The sequence below is a fragment of the Ylistrum balloti genome, unplaced genomic scaffold (genome assembly GCF_031769215.1).
Source record: "Ylistrum balloti isolate Yb309-2 unplaced genomic scaffold, AGI_CSIRO_Ybal_v1 Utg369740, whole genome shotgun sequence".
NCBI classification, from domain to species: domain Eukaryota; kingdom Metazoa; phylum Mollusca; class Bivalvia; order Pectinida; family Pectinidae; genus Ylistrum; species Ylistrum balloti.
Window position 1 is genome coordinate 673,589 of NW_026781950.1, and position 25,013 is coordinate 698,601.

Below are 25,013 nucleotides of genomic sequence, written 5' to 3' on the forward strand. Positions count from 1 at the left end.
TAATATACATAAAAAAACCTGGTGAATTAAAACAAAGGGGGTGACTTCTGACTATTATGCACGGAATATAAATGCATATAACAAAAATATGAAAGTAATAAAATATTGTTATTAAAATCAAGGAAAACCTTTTTAAAAATCCTGGAAAAAATGCAATCTGTCCAAATGCTACAACTTTACAAACTTGAACTCGCTATATGCATATCATCAATATCAGTTGGGATTTCATCCTAATTCTGGAATTCAAAGAAATAACATTCATACTGAAACATGATCAGTTTAAAATTGATATTGTTTGTTGGAATGGCTTGATTTACAATTATATCATGAAATAAATTTGTTACGTTTAGAAAATATGAAATCAAAGTAAACATAACATATAAATAGTAATTGGGAATGATAAAACGACTTTGCTAGATATTCCTTTCATAGCTATGTTTTCATTTGTTTAACTGGTTTGTTTCTTAGGACTATGGATACAACCCTTAGCAGTCGTTACTCTGCTAATTAATTGATATATACTTAAAACATATGTTTGTAACCCCCAACTGAGAGTCAACAAGAAGAGAGGTAGTGTACACATCACATAGTCTTTGTTTAAGTAAATCCCACTTTTATCATTACGAGGGGAAACTGTCATGGATCTTGTTTAAAATTACCCTAGATACATTGAGTAAAATTACCCTTGTCACAGAGTTGATATTAATAGATTTATGTTGTCATGGCACTGGACTTTATAAATCAATGTCAAACAAAAAACAAATTTATAAAACAGAACAAGTGTATTACAAGTTTTAACATGTTAATGATGATGATATAATCTAATTAGCACAATTGTTATTACAAATGAAACAAATACTATCTCATGGGAAATTCTTCAATAACAAGTACAGTATGTACAAGAAGTAATCTTTTATACAAAACTCATAACTTCCCACATCAACAAAACTATCCTATTTGTATGCTGTCATGGTCATTCTTGGTGGGATAAACAGTATCACAAAAAAACCTGAAAACAATTTCTATCAAAACATTAACATCACATGACTAGCTTACCACTTCTATAATAGTTTGGGGGTTTTGTAAGTAGCAGCACTTACGATAAGACATTTCATTCCAAGTTTGTATCATAAAACTTTTATAACAAGGTTAATTGTTATCTTTCTTTGCAGATGGTAAAACAATTTAAGAAAATGTATACCAAACCAGGACAATGAAAGTTATTTATTGCTTACAAATTACATGTAAAAGACATCAAACAGAAATAACTATCAACAAGTCTTGAAATATACACCTACTACAATGTTCTTGTCTGGCAATAAGACCATGCCTGGTAAAGCACTTTAAGAAAATGTATACCAAACCAGGATAATGAATGTTATTTATTGCTTACAAATTACTTGTAAAAGACATCAAACAGAAAATAACTGACAAGTCTTGAAATATACACCGACTACAATGTTCTTGTCTGTCAATAAGACCATGCCTGGTAATTAGCCAACTCATATACATTGCTGACCATAAGTTTTCTAATCAATGCTATTTTATTGTCACAAAATCAGGCCACTCTAGCTTTAGGAGAGACTTTGTATGTTGGTCCCCTCGTATTCTTGTAGGATCAATATGATATTGTCTCATATCTACTAGACCAATTTAACAGATTGATGAAAACTGCTCGAAAGAAACGCATCAAAATGATTTGATTTAAAAAAAACAGAAATAAAGTCATGTTCAGATGTCATTTGAGCTATAAAAACACTTATGTACTTAAAAACAGTCAGTTTTATGCAGTTAAATTGGTAAAAATTTCACACATATATAAATAATAGATGTACATGCAAAACACATCAAGGTTTGTAACTACAATCATTTGCAGGAGGAGTTCTTGTTTTCGTGTAAAATGTGTCAGTCATATACGTTGTATATGATTCATCTAGAAAATACTAATACTAAGTATTTACAGCCTAAGAATCAACATGTAAGGCCTTCATTCGGCTGTCAAACTTGAAACTCAGAAATGACTATTAACCATCTCTTTCCCCTTGTATTATCACAGACATGCAATAATCAAACATCAAAGGCCTTTTCCTGAAACAGGGTGACAAGACAACAAGTGAAACTGCACAGCTAACAAAACTAGAAACAACATCACATCACAATTGGCAAGGGAAAGTACGTTAAACCTACCAAAAACCGCAAAAAACCATGGGAACACGGGTCCAAACCAAGTACACCAACATCAGCAACATTGGTCGTCCAAACCAAGTTCACCAACATCAGTAACATTGGTCCAAACCAAGTACACCAACATCAGTAACATTGGTCCAAACCAAGTACACCAACATCAGTAACATTGGTCCAAACCAAGTACACCAACATCAGTAACATTGCATACAAGACATGCAATTTCATTGAAGTATTATTTGAACTCCTTATGTTACAGAGTCCAAAAAACATAGGTATACTCTAAATGAACCATGAATCAATGATGCAGACAGAAGTACCTAATACAAACAGGATGAACTTATTCTATTATTAAGTAAGTGCTAAGTTCTTTTGACTTTCCAGAGAAATTTTTTTTTTTCCAAATAGATCTAATGCTGAAATATTAAACCATAGATTAAGTAAAGGCATTCCAAAGACACTAATGCTAAGCAGGAAATATCCGATAACAAATAATAACAAATTCAACAAAGATATAACAAAAGGTTTAAATACATCTGTACCTGGAATGTGTACAATCTTGTAGTTGAAATACATGTGGTACTAGCCCTGATTTTGTATAATTTCACCAATCCACTCTGTAGTTTCATTGCGACTGGTATAAATTGTTGCCAGATTCAGTATGAAATTTTACAATTGTGTGTTACACTATGTGTACACCTGATACAAGTGTATTCATTAAATGACCATGGCATGACTAGAGAGTCACGGTAAGTAAGGACATGCCAAGATATAACATTGAAACATATAATTATCACAATGTTGTGGTCCAGCCATTTTATCTGCTTACCAAGACCAGAATAACACACACCTGACAAATACACATTATCTTAAGACTGGAAAATAAAACCAAATACAATTATCAGTTTTCTATGCTACATAAATTAGTATAAAAGCAAATTTTATGTAAATAGAAACATCACAGACTTGAATAGCAATAGGGAATTATCATTGAAATCAATTTACTTATCAACTCTATCTTGGAAAAGATGTATGTACAGAGTATATACAGATCCGTTAAGCTTCGATGGGACATGGCACAATGTTAATTTCCAGTAACACGCTGAGTACCAGGAAAATCACATAAAGCACCAACATGATGATACCAAGCAATCGACTCATCCGCCACTTTGACACTGCTATTGACACAATCACTGCCATCAGCATTAAAAACAGCAGACATATTGAGCATGCGAGTCCGTTACTGTCCACATTTATAGGTTTTCCCACATACACTGCCTGGTACAACAACCAGGGTATTGGCAACCTGAAAGCAATGAAAACCATCATTAAAAGTAAGCACCAGTAACTGTCTTTCTTTCAACAACTAAATTTCACTATAAATTTGTGGTAACTCTCATCCACCAAACAGTCTGCATTATACCATGCTCTTACTGCTGTTTTTTTATTCCTGATTTTTTCAGCAATCAATTTTGCAAAAGGTTTTTATATCCAAAAAACTTGAAAATTAAAGTGCACACAAATTTTTTTTCAAGTATAGTTACTAATAGAAATCACAATATAGCTACCCAACGGTAATGTCGAAGATGTTGCTGCCAACAGAACTGGATACAGCCATATCTCCAAAGCCTTTCTTGGCCACAATGACACTGGTGATGAGGTCCGGGATACTTGTACCAGCTGCTAGGATGGTCAGACCCATGACCTGTGTGAAGATACATCACTATTTAATTCTGTTTCTCAGCAATATTAAACCAAACCAATACTTTCAGATTTGATGACAATAATAACGTAGATATTTTGTACTGCATCAGGTTTGCTATGGCTGGACATATGGACAAAATAGCAGACAAACCATTCACTAATTTGTCTAACCATTGGTAGGTGGATTGTTTCCATACTTTTACTTTCATGAGATTTCCTTATCTTACAGCCTAGGGTTGAAATGGGGAGGGATACCATCATTGCAAATATATAAAAGAGCCTCAACATTTCAATGATATAACATCAACAATGGTTAGCATTGAGATAAGACCAATATCCCATACATATTAAGGCTAGCAAAGTAAGACATTCATTAAATTAATTATATATTCCATTCAGGAATAAAGGGATCTAAATCCCCAAGGAAAGATTGTCAAGTTGCCAAACACTGGCCCCACAACCCCTCGATAATAGAGTTATTGCCCTTCATTAAAATTTTGTATCCAGAGTATCACTTCGCTTGCTTTTAAACTAGGATGATGAAATGGAAAATTTCAGTGTAACAATGTTAAGGCCCACAACCCCTTAATTACAGAGTTAGTGCCCTTGGTTGAAATTTCATGTCTTAGTATATATTTGTTTTCATTTAAACTAGGATAATGAAACTTTGTGTATAAAATTGGTCATACGAAGAATAAATACAGATTTATTGCCCTTTTGTGTCAAATAAAATTTCATTTTTGGGGAACATTCATCAGTTTCACTGATACACTTGTTTTTTCATGTTTTATCTTAATTTAAATATCATGTGTTTTCTGTGTGTGTTATGAGATGATAAACAACAGTTTCTTTACATTGAATATACTAGGTAATTATAATATTAGTGCAAGAAGTCGGTAAATAGTTTGAGATGCATTTCAGATTTTGACCCTTGTAACCATAAACTCAAGTCTAGATTATTTGACCAAATCAATGAACAAGCCAACACCCATACCTCTAGGCACTGCCCTGTGAAAGAGTCAATATTTGCAAATCCTGCATCCTTGCATGAACAGTAATGTAATTGGTATAAATAAACCTGACACACTGAATCTGAAAGAACTAATTACAAAACGACTTTAGGCTTTGTGATTTCTGAGAAGATGCCAATTTGACATTTGACCCCAAGGCCTTGAATATATTTATTTAAACAAACTTACTGATATTACACTTGCGTAGTGTTTTTGTTTTTGTAAAAATAGCATTGACTTAATGTCATACAATATCTTGTCCATAAAGAAAAAGATTAAAACTTTCAGATATTGGTCAAAAACTACTGAGCCCTAATGTTTATAGCACTAACTTCCGAATGAAACCAAGAGGATGTCAAACAAGACTTACTGCAGGACTGAGCCCAATTGTTTCCCCTGTGGTGTTGGCCCACCACACCATCATATAAGAAAAAGCTCCAATCCAAAAGATACTGCCGAAGAATGTAACCATGAACCACTTCTTCTTCTCCTGCAATAATACAACAATAAGTTATATAGATGCTTTTTTTTTCTTTTTTTTTCTTTTAAACAAAAATATTAAAGACCAAATATAACATAAAAAAGCACCTTTTTTTACTTCAGATGAGAATAAATACTTTCTTTAAATTAAAGTCTACAGTTTCTTGCAATTAAAATCAGCTATTTTTTCATCAGTCAAAAAAGGACAAATCATTTATATGTTATCTTTCGTGCTTCTTCTGCCATGAAGAGATTCTGACAAAATTACTTATAATGCAAATCAAGTTCAAACATAATAATGCTGATATCCATTGACTTAAAGATGCCGAAAACAATATTAGATCAAAACATGTTTTCCTTCTATCTGCCCTGTCCCTATGGGACATGCAGAACTTTATCTATGAAATGATCTTATTTCACTGTATTTATTCAGTATGTAGCCTATGTAACCATTGAACTCCAATATCAACAAATGCTATATCATGTTCGAGTAATATGCCTATCTCCATATTGCATGTTGGAGATTATGTATTGATCCCCTTAATTTGGTTCAATTCTCAAAGAATTTATATGATTTGTTATACTGTTACCTCTCGTCGCACATCAGGCAGTGTAATCCACAGGGAGAATACTATTGGAGCTACAATGATGTAGTTAATGCGTTTCTTCCAATTATCTGGCCAGCTTAGGTCAAGGGGCTCTTCATCCTCCACTAACCCATTCTGTAATGAACAAGTAAACGTATGTTACACCAGATTCTCAAATCCTTTAATCATTCAGCAATTTTATCTAGTTTACTTCAATAAATCATCAATGAACATTTTTCAGTAATCACAGAAAAAACATATTATTGTGTATACCTAACATGGTCTGAAGATCTTCTGCATTCTGAAGTGATCAATCTATTATATATCTTCACCAATCCTTTCAAACTTTATTGTTAAAAACAATGGATCCCACAGTGTAAAATTTAAGTATTTCCAGACATTCTTTATGTCCCATCAAAATTCTATGAGAATTGGACTGTGGACTTGTAAGTAGATTTTTCATTGCAGTCTGTTGTTAGGTCTTAAGTTCCAATTTTTGAGTTGCAAAAATTTTCATAACTGATTGTTTGATCAAGTGCTTGAATGATTACTTTCAAATTTTGAGATAAATGAAATAATCTATGAATAACCTACTCTGAGCATGTTAAATCTACTAAGCCAGCAAGAATTATTCTACTTGTTAAACTTTTACTTTAAATTTTCAATCCTTTCAAAATTTGCCTGAACAGTTGAACCAACCTAAAGTCTAATTAATTTCTTCACTTAAAACAAATCAGGCTCCATTATTGACATTACACTACAAACAATTCCTTGATTTGATAGTGTATCTATTCTCTAAAAAGTAATTAATCAGCACAAATCATCAAAGAATGTGTTGACCTAGTGACCTATCAATTTAACATTCCAGCTATGAACAGACAATATCAATTTCTGATATCCCAAGGCACATGCTTTTGCATTATACCACTAAGTGAATAATTTGGATATTAGAAGCTCTCTGGCTCCATTGTAAGGTGCACCAACAATAACCATTACTATGGACCATAACTACAAGCATTGTTGAATTGCAACTCCCTACATGTGCATGCATATCTGCATTTGAAGATTTTTTCCTTCTCTGCCAAATTTAAGAATGATACAAATACAAAACAAACAATCCAAGAAGAGGTGCTCTGAATCATGGACACAGATGGTGTGATTACAATATATGTACCTAATATAGAGTTATATAAATATAATGTTCGTGTTTGTGGCACACCACATACATCATTATCTGTCATTAATAAAGAGTTAGGAAACTATTAGGGTCTATGATTTAATTTCAAAAGATATAACATCAATTATCAATTGAAATCCCTCTTAGAACTATTTCAAATATTGCAATGACTTCTTTCTTTACTGTATATATATATCAGTGATAAGCATTCTTTACAATCACACCTGCACGCCAGCCTCCATTAAAGCTAAGCAATATCACCAGGAAATACGTGATCAATTGACTGGCAACTCTAGTAGCCAAATTGGGTTTAAATCTGTCAGTATTAGCCTGATATAATTTCAATCTATTGATTGTTTGTCAAGCCAGAGCCAGGCTCTGCCTGCAGAAATTGCTGAGGGATATTTACAAATAAAGTGAAGGTTCTGCAATGAGTATTGATTGGAGACTATTTTTCAAATGATAATTCTTTTGAAGAATTGAACATAAAATGCCACTGGTTTCAATCAACTTACAACAGTGGCTTAAGCTCAGTGTGATAATCACCAACATTTCGAAAGGGATTTTGTGTTGAATAGAATTAAACTTTAAGAAATTTAAAAGAAATATTTTGAAAATGACTAGAGAAATCATGACGATTTCTATGAGTAACTACTTATAACAAAACCAACAATTTGTTGGACATGGACACAGATCAGTTTCTCACAGGACTTTCCATTTATGTATTTTCTCAAGTGCATAAATTAATGTCTTAACTAGATGTCCAGTCAATAATTGACCTAAACATTACTGACTCACACCAACCTTGTAAACAAAGCTGACCTTTATCAACCTCCTTAATATAAACATACCTGTCCAATCAATAGACATTTTATGATTTTGATAATTGATTATTCTTGTAAAGAAATATTGACATATATTGATATTATTGTACTCTAATTACCATACCAGACATTGAGGTGATAACTGATGATGGACCTTGGCAAACATATTCGATAATGCTTTAAGGCCAAATAAGCTAAGCTTGTTTAATCATGAATTAACAACCGAGCTCAGTAAGCAAGATTATCACATGTTGTAGTGTATGTTTATATTCTGTAATAAATGCCTTCAATTACAACTGTACTACATTAATACCTTCTGTTACAATTGTATTACACTTTGACCTGTTCTTGGTTTGGCTTATATTATTTTACTGTTTCAAGTTTCGTAACTTCATACATATTATTGAACAAACTCCTTGAATATTTTTCATGTTTTAATCATTTAAATAATCGTGATTGCAGCAGAGACTTTACACATGAAATATGCCTGCACAGATAATCCATAGCCTCAACCTAAGGATCTAGTTGTTTTGTTCATCTTGTGAATACTCTTTACTGTTAGTAATTGAATACTTTTATGGCCTCTAGAATAGTTGAATATAATAAACAATTGTTGTCAAGGTTTCTTTCACAATATCATACAGGTAAACAAAAAATATCACCGCAAAATGCTGAAATCAATAATGTTGAAATTGCAATAGCAGTGAGGCTAGAATATCTGTTGATTAACTGTCACAGCAACTAATCTGGGTGAACGAAGCCTACACAAGCATTAGGAAAACTATTGATTGTTGAATAAATTTTCAGGCTGGTATATTCATAGTGTAACTAATGGCCTGAATCCAGTAGCATCAAAGAAAATTACAATATGTTAATGTACACCAGCTTGAAGTTTGTCTTTCAACTTTATCACAAATTTTAAATCAACATTTTCATATAATATCATTTCTTAATAGTTCAGTTATCAGGCTGCTGCAAGACATAGGTTTGTTCGGGATTTAATTGTGCAATCTTTCTGCCTCACACTGTCTGCTATCGCAGTAATGAAAATTAAAACCAGAAAGGCCATCAGGTTTGGGTGATTGCTAAGGTCTATCACTTTAGTACTATTATCATTGTTATGTCATATTGCATAAAACAATGATTATATCTTATTACGTAATAATGTATAACAGAATTAAGTAACATTTTTTATTGTTACAAATACAGTTAGAAAATATCATGTGTTGTAATCTAGGTAGTTGATTGCGCTGAACAATTTTTGATACTATCACAAAATTTCTTCTGTATAACACAAAACAAACAACATAATTTTATATCATTATTACATAAGGATTGACAGGAGTGGTATAAGGAAAGTTTTTAATCCTGCTAACTTTCAAAACTGCAATTAATGTGTGCAGCATGACAAAAAATATGCAAATGAAGTGTAACTCTGAATTTTTCTATATACATATCAAGTTTTAAGCTTGAATCAAAATGATTAAATATTACTAACCATATCGTAAAATTTGTTTTGACCCATGGAGAAACACAATATGTCCACTGTTTGTTTACATCATTACCACATAGAGGAAAAGTCTAGAGGGATCAAAGGAGTCCTATTTTGCTATCTTATGAGAATTTAAAAGGAGTACCTGTAATTTTCTAATAAGCATAGCAAAATTTTATCATGCCACACACATAAAGCTAAGATTTTTCCTCGTGTTAAATTCATTTAAAATTGACCAGCACAAACTGAAGGTATCTATAATACGTTAATGTACATCGTTAAATTAGCTTAAAATTTGTCTTAAAATTTTCAGACTAAATTTTCACAAAAATGTCATTTAAATTTCATTTCAGTCAGTTATTACAATAACTTTTTAATAAATAAATAGAGAATGTTTCAATAAAGTCACCATGTTGAAAAACAAATTTCAGATAAACTTTGTTCATAAATAGCAAATTTGATCTAAAGTGTAGCAAATGTGATAACCTAGAAATTTGTTGACTGAATTCCAAATGATTAAATATCCTACATGTAGGTTAATAATGATGAGGTTGAATCAATAGTACTCAACAAACCTACATGATGAACATCTATGACTAGGACAATGTCAGGTCAGAAATGGTACAAAGTATTGGCCAGGTAGAACGGCAAACAAAGCCAAAACAATTCTAGTGTCCTCTACATTGATGAGGCCAAATCCAATAAACCTCAAAAGACCTAATCTAGATTATTTTTCATGGAATGAGTTAGGGATAACCCAAGTAACGGCCAAATAGGCCTGTTTAAGCCAAGACTAGGCTTGCCGTTCTGATCACTGGACAAATGGAAACTGTAAATACCTGCAAATACTGCCATACTGAAACCACTTATCACCACTTTAAATATTACCACTTACCATAAACAGAAGTTATATTTATAATTCGTACCTCGGCAGTTTGTCCTTCTTCGGCAGGTGCAATGGTGACCTCAGGTAGGGAATCAACCACGCTGCTAGGTGTTTCTGCAGTATTGGTGTTTTCAGCTGGCTTGCCATTTTCAACAGCAACATGGCCATTAGCCTGTACTTTGTTGTTATCTTTGTCCACTCCGTTGGCTACTGGGCTGGTCTCTTCATTCTGGGTGGGCGTCGTCGTCCCAATGACTACTTTTAGGGTGGCGATAGCATGTAAGTTCATAGCATTTTCATGAACTTTAGCTAAAAATTAAACAATAATATCATTATTTACATGGTTGGTGTTGATTTATAGGAGTTATGTGATGAATAGAAATCACATGTACATGTCTTAGTTGTAATGAAGTACTAAGGGAATCAAGCCAGCGTCATTTTTCATTTTGAAGCAGGGTCTCCTTGTAGTAGATGATGGCTACCTCACTGAACTTATGAGAGGCTTGTTGCATGCCATTCAGAACATTTATTGTAAAGTGAACGTGGACTCATCTATTTCACAACTTCTGCTGCCTTTAGAGACATCATTTTGTGTTACAGGGAATCAAACTTCTTCAATAACTGAAATCAATTCACCACAGAATAAAACATAAATATACCCCATTGGTAGTTAATATGTCTGTCTATACTGCAAAAGTTTATATTATAAAGATGGCAATATGGCCGATGACAGAAAAGTGAACGGCTGTGCAACTCATAGGAAGTATTGACTTTGCCCGCCCACTATAAATCTGACTAGCTCTCTATATTTCCACTGTTTTAAATAGCAATAAGTTTTGTTCAGAAATGTGAATTAATGTCTTACTGTACATATAATACATGTTTCAATTCATCTATAAATTTGAATGTGCTTAACAAAACAAGCAAATAAGAAAACTATACAAACTCCTAATCAACACATCCTAAACAAACAGCAACAATTTAACAAAACACAAATATAGAAATGGCTTACATCTAGTATGGCGTACTATAAATAGAGCAAAGAAAAATGAGATGATAATTACAATTTTCTCTATAGCTAAAAGAATTTCATATTCTTATGTATTTCAATAGATATATTATGTTTAACCATGGGATTGACATGACGTTTTAAACCTATATAAATGTACATTGTAGTGGAACAGAGACAAATATAATCTGTTTAGCACCCCAACACTGGTTTCTGCCTCGATATTCCACCGCTCTAACAACTGAGCAAAAAATTCATGTTTTTTTATGTCGGCTGAGTGAAAAAGACTGTATTTAACAGAGTGCAAGTCACTAACTGACCTGCTCCTTTAAAAATATATATCAGCATTACTGTATCCACCATAGTTAGTACCCCAGGGTTTCTAGAAATTTGTTACAAAGTGGTCGCTTATTAGGATGAAAAAATTTAAGATCTGGATGACCAATTTTAGTAGAAAACATCCATACCCCTAATCAAATATTTCAACACTTACCCTAGACTTAAATTATATCCCCTTATACCAAACAACTATGTAATTATGGCTAAATTATACAATTTTTAATTCAAATTCAATACATAGTCAAACCCACTTAATTTGAACTCGGACATATTGGAATACAGCTTAATTTGAAATAGAATTAAATCCCTGGCCAAATATCTTCTTTGTCTTTGAATTTTTGTATTTAAATATCGCATAAATTGAACTTGTAAATTTGAAATTCTACTTTATTTAAAAGATAAATTCCATCCCTCCGCAACACAAAGTAATTGTTTTAACACCACTTAATTTGAAAGCCACTCTGACCCACAATTGAAGGTGTCATCACGCTTTGGCAAGTACGATGTCAATAGCTAGCTAAGAAGTCTGATACAACAAAAATAAATTGTGATTAGTGATCAGTGAGTTGTGTTTGCTATTCAGACACACGCCTAAGTCAGTCTACATTAGAAAAGAAAACCGAATGGCAGTTGTAATGGCTTCCTCAATAAAAAAACATTTAACAACTCACAATCAACGAAAAGTATGAACTGATTTGATCTGTTGATTGAAATGAAAAAGCTGAAAGTGATATTGTAAGAGATTTCAGAATCAATGCGAGTACACTACTCGACAGCATTATGGACAGATCAAAAAAAAAATAAAGCAATACACTGTTAATTAAAATGCAGATATATTGTATTTCATTTGTTGCATATATACACATTTTACCTGTACCATACACTATGGTACGCATTGATAAGGTATTCATAGGACGGTGAAAAAAAGTTTAACAACATTGTCCCTGGTTATATTGAAACCTGGATAATTTGAAGTATTTTCTCATTCCCCAAGGATTTCAATATCCTTTCTTTTTTCTTTTTTCTAAAGTGTCAAAAATTTCTTTCCTTTTCTCCAAAGTGTAAAATCATGACATGACCTAAGTCAATTTTGTTAATTCTTTCAGTTTAAACTAGTCTGGAAGACCTTTAACATCTCTGTATATATTGTACAACTAAATTAGTGAAAATATTATCCACTAACGTTTGCTGCCAAAAATTTCCTCAAAAATCAGTAAAATCTCCATTTAAAAGTCCATAGTACTACTCTTGATTATGCGAGTGCTACCTCTGTTCTTGCTGCAAACAAGGTAGAGGAACTGTAGGTATTGATGTAATGTACTTAAAACTTAACAAAAGCAAGTTTGATACATTGTTGAGCTTGAGGCAAGCATCCCAACTTTAAGTCGCAGACGCAAAGATCAGCATGTGCGTGATTACCCATCAGCAGCATGTTAGGATTAAGATGTAGGTGATAGAATAATTTAGAAGTTGTGTCACACCCAGGAGCATGGTTATGTAATTTCAATACCTGTTCAGGAAGGGGAATTGGCATTAATTTTACATTGACTCCCTCACCCTTCTTATAACCTGATACTTTCTCATAATGAGTACCAGATAAAATTGTTATAAAACACATCTAGATTCCAACGAATTAATTTTCAACCAAATTTAATCAAATTTAATTCTGCCTTGGAAACATCTTGGCGCGGTTAAAGTTTGGCAGATCAACATTTAATTGTACCAATCTTGTGCCTTTTTGTGGCCATTCAATGTCTATGTATTACTAAGAATCCATTACAGTATGATATAGTTGGTTATTATATATTGGTTTTACATGTTTACACCTATTTTGAGGACAATCTATGAACAAGAATTAGAAGAGTCTCTCATTGGTTCATTGGTTTGTACCTATTCATTTTTTCTACCAAAATAAAAAAGAAATATTATTTTGTTTGTTTTTTTTTGTTTTTTTTTTTTTTGAGGAGATGGGTGGGAGGGGATCTATGAAAATAAAGCAGAAATGTTTACTGAATTTTTCTTTAAAACATATCACTGTACAAGATAAATGAAGGCACAAGCTTCTGTACAATTCTGACTGATAAATGTTGATAATTCCAAGTTACTGATAATGTACATGCAATTTAGATTATTGGTCTTCAGTCTTTTGGCTTATTAGCATGAATGAACATGAATAACACCACAATACAATAATATTGAGTAAGCTGAGGAGGTAGACAATATAGACATTTTCCTTATCAGCATAAACATACATGTAACACTTTAACAGACATATTAACATACTAAACAGCTACCACCTCTAGACATTGACTGGTATGGTTCAGAAACCTATATATACACAAATTTACATATCTAGTCTGTCTTGCCAGTTTTGCCAAAACAAGCTTTTAATCATGCTTACTTTGCAAAACACATCAAAAAGAATTTTATTAATATATTCTAAAAGAAAACCACGGGTAGTTTTGTTGACCTACCATTCTGCAGGGGATCTATTGTATGAATCATTAGATCCAGGATCCCATGTCTATAGCGGTTGCCTCCAGAATGTAATATGGAGAGACTCATGGATCTAGGAGTTTTCTGAAAAAAGAAGTTGTTTAATATTATCATACATTCTGACTGCATTTTTCTACTCCTGATTACACATGGTTTTTGTGACCAACCCTTTTTTCATGAATGCTTGACAAGGGGATACCTTAACCTGGGCTATAAATAGTTATGTCTATGCAGCAGAATGGACTGGGTCAATCATTTTGGACCAGATACCTCATTCGGTTGAGCCTCCATCTAGAGTTTGCCAGATTCCAGGTTTAAACCCTGGTCTGGCTGAGCATTTTTCTGCTCCTTTTACAAAATCATTTCCTATAGTGTACAATGTCAAGGACAGTTTGTGTCAAGTCACCAAGAGATTGTAAAAGTTAATATAAATTATATATCATGGCACTAGAGATAAAGCTATTCATGTTGTTCATGTTTATCTAGATAGCAGATTACTCAGACTAGTTGACATGGTGGAAACAAAATACGTCTATGTTTTTATATACAGGGTCATAACATTTGCAACGACCAGTTGCCATGGTAGAAACAAAATATGTCTATGTTTTTATGTGCATGGTCATAATATTTACAACGACCAGTTGCCATGGTAGGAACAAAATTTTTCTATGGTTTATATGTGCATGGTCATAATATTAGCAAGGAATAAGGTCAAACGGTACATGTCATCTGCCTATCTAAAACATAAACATTACAGGAATCAAAAGATATCACAAAGGAATAATAATTCATTAAAAAAACACTATCCAGCCATTAAGCTTGTAGGTAAATGAGCTTAGATTTCTCAAAACGATAAAACCAACCCATGAGACTGTTCTTTCTAGAAAGACAAGGGGGGAAAATACCCTGATAAGACTACAATAAAAGAAGTTTTCCTATTTAGATCTCATAGACACTATAAAGACAACCAAATTAGCTTCAGGAGTATGAAACACTTTCCTTTTAAAAATCCACAATATATACCATAATGTCTTCCTTACACGTATGTTTCTCTGTTTCGGTTTTACATGTATATATACCATTGTTTATGGTGTAAATTTGTCAAAAAATCCTAAATCTTCATATTTCATTTTCCCATCAATAATCATCGACAACTTCTTTCCAAAGGTGTTACAGTCATCAACTTTTCCTGACCTATACTTAATTGATGAGGAAAGGCAGTGGTAATTTTGGAAGCACACTTAGCTTTAACATTGTCTCAGACAATCAGGAAACAAATGTAAATTTACTGAAAGTATTCCAGTGAAAATTTACACTTTATCAGATTAAAAAATGTCTTCACAGAAACAAAACAGAGTAACCACTGCTACTCAGTGTCACTTGATGCATATTGTTTTCTACGGATGAAACCCCAGGTTTCCAAATGACTATCCATTTTACTAGTATATATGAGTCTAACATGTAACAATAAGATGGCATCAAAATTGAAATAGCATATAATTAGACCAAAACATGGAAACTGCTGGCCTCCTGGCCTTATTGCTGGATAATAATATCATAGTTCAGTTGTGATAATTGCTATATAAACACAATATTATTTTCTCGATCAATTTCTTCTTCGATCAAAAGCCCACCACTCCTTTATTGACAGTCATAATTTACAATATCCACAGACATAACATCAAACTTAAGGAGTATTTAGTTTTATTAAGTATTCAAACATTGCCCAAGAGAGTAATTTATCAAGACCTAAATATACAGAAGTTAGCGCTGTAATGATAAATTGATACTTTTGATAAGATCAATATTTCCATGACAATACATGCATTGCCACTTCCATATCTGGTTCTAAAAACGTCAGCAACTGCAAGAATAAACATTTCAGATTTCTGGTTATTCGTACAAGATTGGAAATGGAAGTTCTTACTTTATAAATCATAGTTTTATGACTACTGTGTTTGGGTTTTTTCATGTTACAATATAAAACTTACAAAGCCATACAGGTAAATCCGAAAAACTTTGAGATATAGTAATATCAACAGCCCATGACAGCCATCATATACAAGCATATTAGATGGCTATTCATTTACATTGAATGACTAAATGATAGGATAACTTTCTATCATTGTTTAAAGATTGATTTCTGTTGATTCATTTTCAGTTTAACCGAAGGTCTAAAGCAAAAAGAATGTATTTTTCATCAAACTTATGAAATATTTTTCTCTTTATCAATTTTTTTTTGATGTATCCATATTTTGCAATTTTCTTTCATCCTCGAAAATGGCAATAGTTTGAACCCCTCGAAATCAAGCTTTGAAGTGACAAGTGTCCACAGAAAAACTGAAAATCTGAATTTTCAAGATATAATCATATAAGTCAGATTTGAATTTTCAGGATGTATAGAAGTTTTTTATTTTCCATCTAATAATGCATTAGGATTACTAACACAGCGGACTCTTTGAATGCCCAGGCATAAGAAAACCTCATTAAGCGCATAGTCAACAAATAGATACATACCTCATTTAGTAGATGACTGGCACTTCCTACTTTGTTAGATCCCTTCCGTAATTTAGACTTCACAAATCTCTCAATTTGTTCATTAAATTTCATGAAAGTGACATATGCAATATATCCACAGAGTAGAATGAGTGCTTCATGCCAATAAATTGTTCCATCTAAAAAGAAAACTATCAACAAGATGAGATCTATACTGTAGAAGGTGACGTCCCTGAAAAGAGGCCACCACGTCAGTGTCAACACATCCTTACTGAACAGTGCACACATTCCAATCACAAAGAGAATGTTGAAAACAGCAGATCCCACTATAGTGCCAATACCAACGTTACTTTTGGACAGAAACACCCCAATTAAACTTGTGAACAATTCTGGAGCACTTCCGCCTGCTGCCATAAAAGTTGCTCCAGCTACATCTTCAGATATTTTCAATCTTTCTGTTATGATGCCTAAGGAAGGTACAAAAAATTCATCACAGACAATAGCAAGGGCAACAAACATGTATATCATGCCCACTACATGAAGTGTGACTGCCCCGTGTTCCAACTGCTCCTCAGAGAAAATCTCTGGAGGGTATAACGAACCAGAATCAGAGGAACTGTTCGTTGATTGTAGTTTCCTGGACAAATATTGCTGACTCCCGCCATGTTCCTGTATTAATAGGTTGTGGGTATCTGCTTTCTCTGGTGAATTATTCACTGTTATCATTAATCCAAGGTAACCAATAAGGAAAACACCCACTAAAACCATGAGGCGGATGCTCCGAAAACGTTTTCTTAGCAATCTTCTTATATTCATCCTGGAAGAAGTCTGAACTGTCTTTCCAATATTTCAAATCTACAGATTAAACTGCATACTTTAAAGAAAGGTTGGTCCCTTTATGGTGGGCTGACATCTAAATTTCTCCAGGACAACAGGTATTTTGATGGGAAGGTTGTTACCAGCAATGCTTGGCACAGTGGTTCCATTCCTAATCCAGACTACTGAGCAGTACATGCATGTCTGAAACATATCAATATTAACATTACATATGGTGTATGATATAAAAATTGTTTAAGATCATATTCATCATGGTATTCAATACATGTCACCTTGTAAAATGTAATCTTACATCACTGTTGTGTTTGTTGTCAAAATCAGATATGGAAAAAATAGTTCCTGTTGTGTATAATTGCTTCTTATTATTTCAGACCTTCCCATATAGGTTTTGAAGCTGAAAGGGAATTCTAAATACACTTTCCTTTATCAGAATCAGGTCTGATTTTGATTCATGACCTTCTTCAAACTCATTAGTGGAAACACTATTTTGAAACCACTTTCTGTTCAGATAACATGATGTTCAAGATGGCAGCCATATATAACTAAATGAGACATTGGTCTCAGTTTTGTGTACTGAAACCACTGTGCTCTACTAACAAATATAATTTTCTGTGTATAACCAAATTTTCAAGATTCCTCTCCACTTACTGAGCTTCTAGATAAAGTAAGCTAGCTTCACTCAACCACATGTAACAGTAGATGAAAATTCCAATTACACTATCTGACTATGAATAATATTTAATCAATAACAAGCTATCTCTAAGCATTATGAATGATGTCACATATCACCTGATAATGAACTTAATATTAATGATATATAATTACATGTATCACATACCCTATCAGCCTCAATATAGTATTTCAGAAGCCAGTTTTACCTCAAAACATCACATTTGAATTCTGCATATATTATCATGAGTCATAAACATTGTATATTTATGGAAGTCCAATTAATGTACCTTACTGGCAGATTATTATTTTCATATGAAACACATTTGTCTTAATTTCAAACTTAAAAAAAATTGACCTGTATGGAATTTGTAATGAACTAAAGCAGTACCATCACAATCTTACCTTCAAGAAACAATATAAATGTTTGAATGTTTAAAACTTAAACACCGTAAAAAGTAAACACAAATCTTAACTAAACTCAGAACCACCTCAGTCTTGAGTCTTGTATAACTGCTTTTTATGTTCATGATAATACATATAATGATTTGAATAAGAGCATATACACAAACACAAGATCATTCATTCTGAAGGGGATTACCAAATACACGTCTATCATTGCTCGATAAATTCATCTCAATGAATACCGAGTGGCCCACTTAACTACATTCATTGTTGCTAATGATCAACGGCCAAATATTTTGTCCTCATGTACGTCAGCAAAATCAATGTATATATATTGGCAAATATATACTTATTACAAAATGCCAAGGCTTAATTGATCATCTATTTAGTTATGGTAATGAGATCGCATGTATTTCAACAAAGACACATATTAGGAGGTAGTGTCCCTAATGGCTAATTGTGTCTATTGTTAGAACCAGACAATGGCAGTATGGTCTGTGTACTTACTGTATATCAAAACACATGTAAATGGTTAGTTCCTATAGAAATATTTCAAGTTCTAAATTTCACAGGATAGGGGGGAAAAAACCACAACTTACATATGTTCAAAATAAATTTACAGTGAAATTGTTACTATTTTTAACACAGAAACTATATACCCATTTGGTACATAAATTAATTAATTAATTGCTAAGGTTGAATTTACATGTCACTATTAAAGCCAAGTCGAGATTTCCCAATAATCTCTGTGTAATCCAGCCGTTCACCTACACATGAAGCTACTTTTGGCTAGAGTAGAAAGGTGTAGTTTACTTTAAAATGCAGATTAATTACCAATAGTTAAATCATTCCACAATTTACTTTTTTAATGTGTATCCTTTTTTCATTTCACTAGCCCATGGCTATTAAGCTGCTAAAATATAAAATATTCTGCCAGCTGTGCAACACCTATTTCAAACTTTTCAAGTTTCACCAGTGGCATTGAGCTAAAAACTTGTCAGAGGTGACCCTTAGGTGGTCTTGAACAAGTGTTGTTATATTTCAGGTCTGTTTGAAATCCAAGATGGCTGCTGCCATCTTGAAAAACATATTTTAAACTTCTTCTCCAGTTCGACTGGTGCCATTGAGCTAAAAATTGGTGGGAATGTTAAAGAAAGGTAGCCAACAAAGTATTGTTATTTTTCGACCTTGTCAAAATTTGATACCCCAGCCAAGGAAGCCATTTTGTAACATGACTGCGCAATCATGGTTTCCAGAGCAACACCTATTTCAAACTTCTTTTCAAGTTTCAGCAGTTAGATTGAGCTCCAACTTTAGTGTCAAAAAATAGGTTACACTTGCTACAGTTACCTACTCCTCATCAAAATTATCATCTGCATCATGGAAAACAGCTTCTAAGTAAGATTTCATTCAAAGTAGAAAAAACAACCCTTCTCTCTGCTGAAATTTTTTGAAGTCAGTTGACCATTAAGGCCCATGAGCCTCTTGTTTTATGTAATATGTTTTCGATGTTATGATAAGAAATGATCATAAATTCTTCAGTGTCAGGTAAGGAAAAAATTAATGTTTACAGGGCCTGTAACTTCCACTAGCCCAAGCCGAAAATTTTGTAGCCCCGAGTGACAGGCTAGTGAATTTACACTCTGCATATCTGATCAAACTTTGGCAAAATATGAACAATGGAAAGATTTACATGGCGACACTAAGAGAGTACAAGGAGTATAAGACCGGGTGTTCCATAACGGCAGGTGTCTCCTACTTCAACAACATGCACCCACCAGGTAAATATTAATAATGAGGTGGTCTTGATTGATAACAAACACTAGAGTAGATTACTGCAAAGTAACATAACTCTGGTTGATATCTGAACTGTATATATATATATATATATATATATAAAGTTTTATATAACCCACCAATTTTCCATTATTTAGATTGCCCACAAAACATACCCATTCAACATGTCAGATTTTCATATAACCTTTGTTTTACAATGTACTTTCAAGACTCAATATTACCCAACTTTCCAAACTCTACTTGAAAAGCTCATCTAGCCAAATTAGTCTTACCTTCAATCTTTTGGTTATAACTATATGAAGTAGCTGAATGTAAGCTCAAGGTTAATCACCCCAGCATGACAACTGACCAGTTATCATACTTTAATTTATTGGCTATTCAGAAAAGTTGTTTAAAGGACTATTTGATGCCAGAATGACTTACTTTTGCTACATTACACACTGCCTCACCATGGTGAACCCATTCCCCAAATATGAAGCTCCAATGACTTGTGGTGTAGGCGATAGAGACCAGTAAAGATAGCAGGATGGATGGAAGGACAGACAGATGCAACATCAAAATGAAAATGTAGTCTCCCCCACCTCCTTCTTCCCCAGGGACTAATAAGAATATTGTGTTGTAAAGTATTGAGAACAGCCAAGCAACTTGTGATTGCTATGCTGGCAGGCAGACAACAATGCGATTAAACAAAATAAATGGCACCTGCATTTTATGTGGGCTCTAATTATAGAGCATTCTTTAGTACAATGTGAGACTGATGATAATAATCACAACAAGAGGCCTAGCGGCCTTGACGGTCACCTGAAATAAGCAATATTTAATATAAAGGTTAAAAGATAGTTATTAGTGTAATAAAACAAATTATGACACTGAATATAGACAGTGTCAATACATGCATTCCTTCAAAACTTTTATCCTATACTGATAATTCTAATAAAGTTATTTCCAGTGGGAAATAACCAATGTTATGCTCAAAAATACAATTTTTCTACGAAAATTACAGTAAAGTCTAAAAAAATATTCCTCCCCTGGAAGAAATGTGAGACTTGTTTTCATAATTAAAGCTCCTTAAGATGCTTCTATTCATGAAGAGCATTCGATTATACCATATCTGTGTCTTTAGAAGAAGATTTTTTAAATGTAAGTCAATTTGACCTCTTTGAAGGGGGGTGGGGGGGGGGGGGGTCGTCATTCTTCATTCATAATTCTAATAAAATTTGAAATATTTCAAATGGAAATTCAACAAATTAAGTTAAAAAAAATCTAGTTTTCCTATATAAACTATAGTAAACTTTACTCCTCCCCGTGGGGAAATGTGAGACCTTAGGGCAATGAAATTCACAATTTTGGTAGAGCACCTTAAGATGCTTCCATTCCTGAAGAGTATTGGATTCTATCATATGTGGGTCTTGAGAAGGAGATTTTTTTTAAATCTGAGTCAATTTTACCCCTTTTGGCCCTGCCCCTCAGGCCGCAGGGGGGGGGGGGAACGTATAATTCACAATTTTGGTTCATCTTAGGCCAAGGAAGGTTTCTGCAAAATTTCATAGAAATTGCATCAGGGATTTTTGAGAAGAAGTCAAAAGTGTTGAATTGTTTACGGATGCACGACGCGGTCTGACGGGTATTAGAATAGGTCACCATGAGACTTTGTCTCAGATGACCTAATAGTCATCAAAATATAAATAAGATATAAACACAGACATGATCTTATTTTACTCCAAGATGATACAGTTTATTACATTTAATTCAAAGACTCATTGACCAGGCAATAAATCACTAAATCCAGGCAACTGACTCATTATATCTGTACATAATTTATAGACTGGAATAAACGTTGGTTAACCAAAGTAACCAAGCTTATATTACCACATATGAAGAAACAAAAAATCTTCAATTTCCTATAAAAAGGTACAGTAATTCAGTAAAGAATTCAGCAGGTAACAATTAAGCTAAGCTGGTGTTTTTTCAAAGATCTGTTTGTAGCTGATGCTGTCCCTAATATTTAATTTTTAGCTCACCTTGCCCAAAAAATCACAGGGGTCTTTTTTTTCAAACATGAAACGACTAACTAAAAGGCCTAGAGGCATGAAATCTGGCTGGTATATATAAACCAGGTGAGTGTTTCTGGTCCATTGGGCCTCCTGTTGCTTGTATCTTACGTAATTTGTAGGTCTTCAGAAGAAATCCTTTGGAATAATTATTATCTCATAAGACAGTGAAGTGAATTCAGCTTAGCCTGCAATTAATGCCATAAATGTACAAGAGAATTACAATACTTACACTAGAACTCATGAATGAAATAGTTGTAACACCTCACCACAATATGTCCTAACATTTGTGTGAACACATTTTATAGCCCATTTACTTAAGTAGCATAGATATGCATAGGTAATTGAAGAATTTCGGTAATACATGTACTACCTATTGTGGAAAGGCCTACTTCTTACAAATGGAAAAAATTGGGAGAGCCCTTTGGTTCGGAATTCAAAAGAGGAATAGAATAAATTGTATGACATACATTAAGATTACATGAATAAAATGTGACAGTGTTGAGGTTATATTGATATTTCTTTCTCATGATTGCACGATTTGAAATATTTCCACTAAAGCTGAGGTAATGGGAATTTTTTTCCTATATTTGGGAAGTTACCCTGTGTTTTCTATATATTTTCTTGATGGGGAATTACTCTATCCTCAGAGGGGAAAATGTACAACTTGGGAAATACAAAACTCTTTTTAGGTAGTAAAATTTGTCTATGGTATCCCTGGTATGGCTGCTCCAGGTCATATGGATTTCTAGAGAAGATGAGTTTAAATCAATGTCACTGAAATGGGGTGAGGGAACATATATCATTAGAATTGATCTTCCAAATAACATCTCCAGTAGAAATTCACAAGACTTTTAATTCCAATCTATATAAAAGTTTTACTTCGATTTGAAGTGCCAAATTAAATATCCTTTGTTTTATTGAACTGGTATTTTGCTTATTTCAAGAAAAATTAAACTGTGACAGAATTTCCCAACTTATGCCAAATATCCCTTTAAGTCTCCCAAAAACAGCTTGCAAATGCCCTGTGATCAATACAGAGCATGACTATCATCAATCCTGGATTTTTTTATCCATGAAAAAAGTTGTTTCAATATTCAAGAGAACTTTGTACATGCCTGTGTGTTGTGATGGACATCAATATGGTTATAACTAGAAAGTGATTCATAAAAAGAAGCTTAATACAAATATGAACAATATTTAACCAGCAAGAATGATGAAAGCTGGTGAAAAATTTGAAAATTTGTTAAAACATTATGGATCAAGGATGGTAGAGGGTAGTATAGGGTCTTGTTGTTTGTAACCAGAAATTTGGAAAATTTCATTAAACAAAAAATCAATGGAAATACAAGGCTGCAGAGAATAAATCAATGAAATCTTTTACACAAGATCCATATGAAGCTGTGGACCTGCGTGGAAAAAAAATTCTGTAAATGTTAAGCATTCTCCTACAAAAATGTCCTTTGCATGCTTTACACGTGACAAGGTAACCTGGTGTATTCAATCTATTGTTGAAACCAAACACATTGATAAACACTACATTAACTAGACCACATCTCCATGGCAACAACCACCATAATATTGACTATTTAAGTTATTTATACTGGCATAAGTGACATAGGCTTCATACTAAAGAGTACCTCAATTCAATTTGAAGGTTTAAATGATAAGAAAAGTTACAATGACAGCAACTATGTGTGATAATATCCTCTTATCAATTTGATATAAAATTCAATATGCTGCTATCAAAATTGTTATTCCTAATATCCAGCAATCCAAATCACCTCCTACTATCTAGTCATCCCTAATCACCTCTCACTATCCAGTCATCCCTAATCACCTCTCACTATCTAGCCATTCCTAATCACCTTCCACTATCTAGCCATCCCTAATCACCTCCCACTATCTAGCCATCCCTAATCTCCTACCACTATCCAGCCATCCCTAATCACCTTCCACTATCTAGCCATCCCTAATCTCCTACCACTATCTAGCCATCCCTAATCACCTTCCACTATCTAGCCATCTCTAATCACCTCCCACTATCCAGCCTTCCCTTATCAACTTTCACTATCCAGTCATCCCTAATCACCTTCCACTATCTAGCCATCCCTAATCACCTCCCACTATCTAGCCATCCCTAATCACCTCTCACTATCTAGCCATCCCTAATCACCTTCCACTATCTAGCCATCCCTAATCACCTCCCACTATCTAGCCATCCCTAATCTCCTACCACTATCCAGCCATCTCTAATCACCTTCCACTATCTAGCCATCCCTAATCACCTCCCACTATCTAGCCATCCCTAATCTCCTACCACTATCTAGCCATCCCTAATCACCTCCCACTATCTAGCCATCCCTAATCTCCTACCACTATCCAGCCATCCCTAATCACCTTCCACTATCTAGCCATCCCTAATCACCTCCCACTATCTAGCCATCCCTAATCTCCTACCACTATCCAGCCATCCCTAATCACCTTCCACTATCTAGCCATCCCTAATCACCTAATCACCTCTAGCCATCCCTAATCACCTTCCACTATCTAGCCATCCCTAATCACCT

At 33.6% G+C, this 25,013-nt stretch overlaps 1 protein-coding gene across 2 annotated transcripts in view; it reads right to left on the reverse strand.

The window, feature by feature from the left end:
* Positions 1 to 3,169: 3,169 nt before the first annotated feature.
* The window catches only part of LOC132543121 (sodium/potassium/calcium exchanger 2-like), a 48,844-nt gene continuing 27,000 nt past the window's right edge, over positions 3,170 to 25,013 (reverse strand). For both annotated transcript variants that reach the window (XM_060206581.1, XM_060206583.1), the window contains exons 2-8: positions 16,706 to 17,704; positions 14,167 to 14,272; positions 10,385 to 10,653; positions 5,969 to 6,100; positions 5,269 to 5,388; positions 3,753 to 3,889; positions 3,170 to 3,490 (exon numbers count right to left, since the gene is read on the reverse strand). In XM_060206581.1, the coding sequence (XP_060062564.1) occupies positions 3,241 to 3,490; positions 3,753 to 3,889; positions 5,269 to 5,388; positions 5,969 to 6,100; positions 10,385 to 10,653; positions 14,167 to 14,272; positions 16,706 to 17,500 (1,809 nt within the window). In that variant the 5' untranslated portion in view covers positions 17,501 to 17,704 and the 3' untranslated portion in view covers positions 3,170 to 3,240. The remainder of the gene's footprint in view (positions 3,491 to 3,752; positions 3,890 to 5,268; positions 5,389 to 5,968; positions 6,101 to 10,384; positions 10,654 to 14,166; positions 14,273 to 16,705; positions 17,705 to 25,013) is intronic.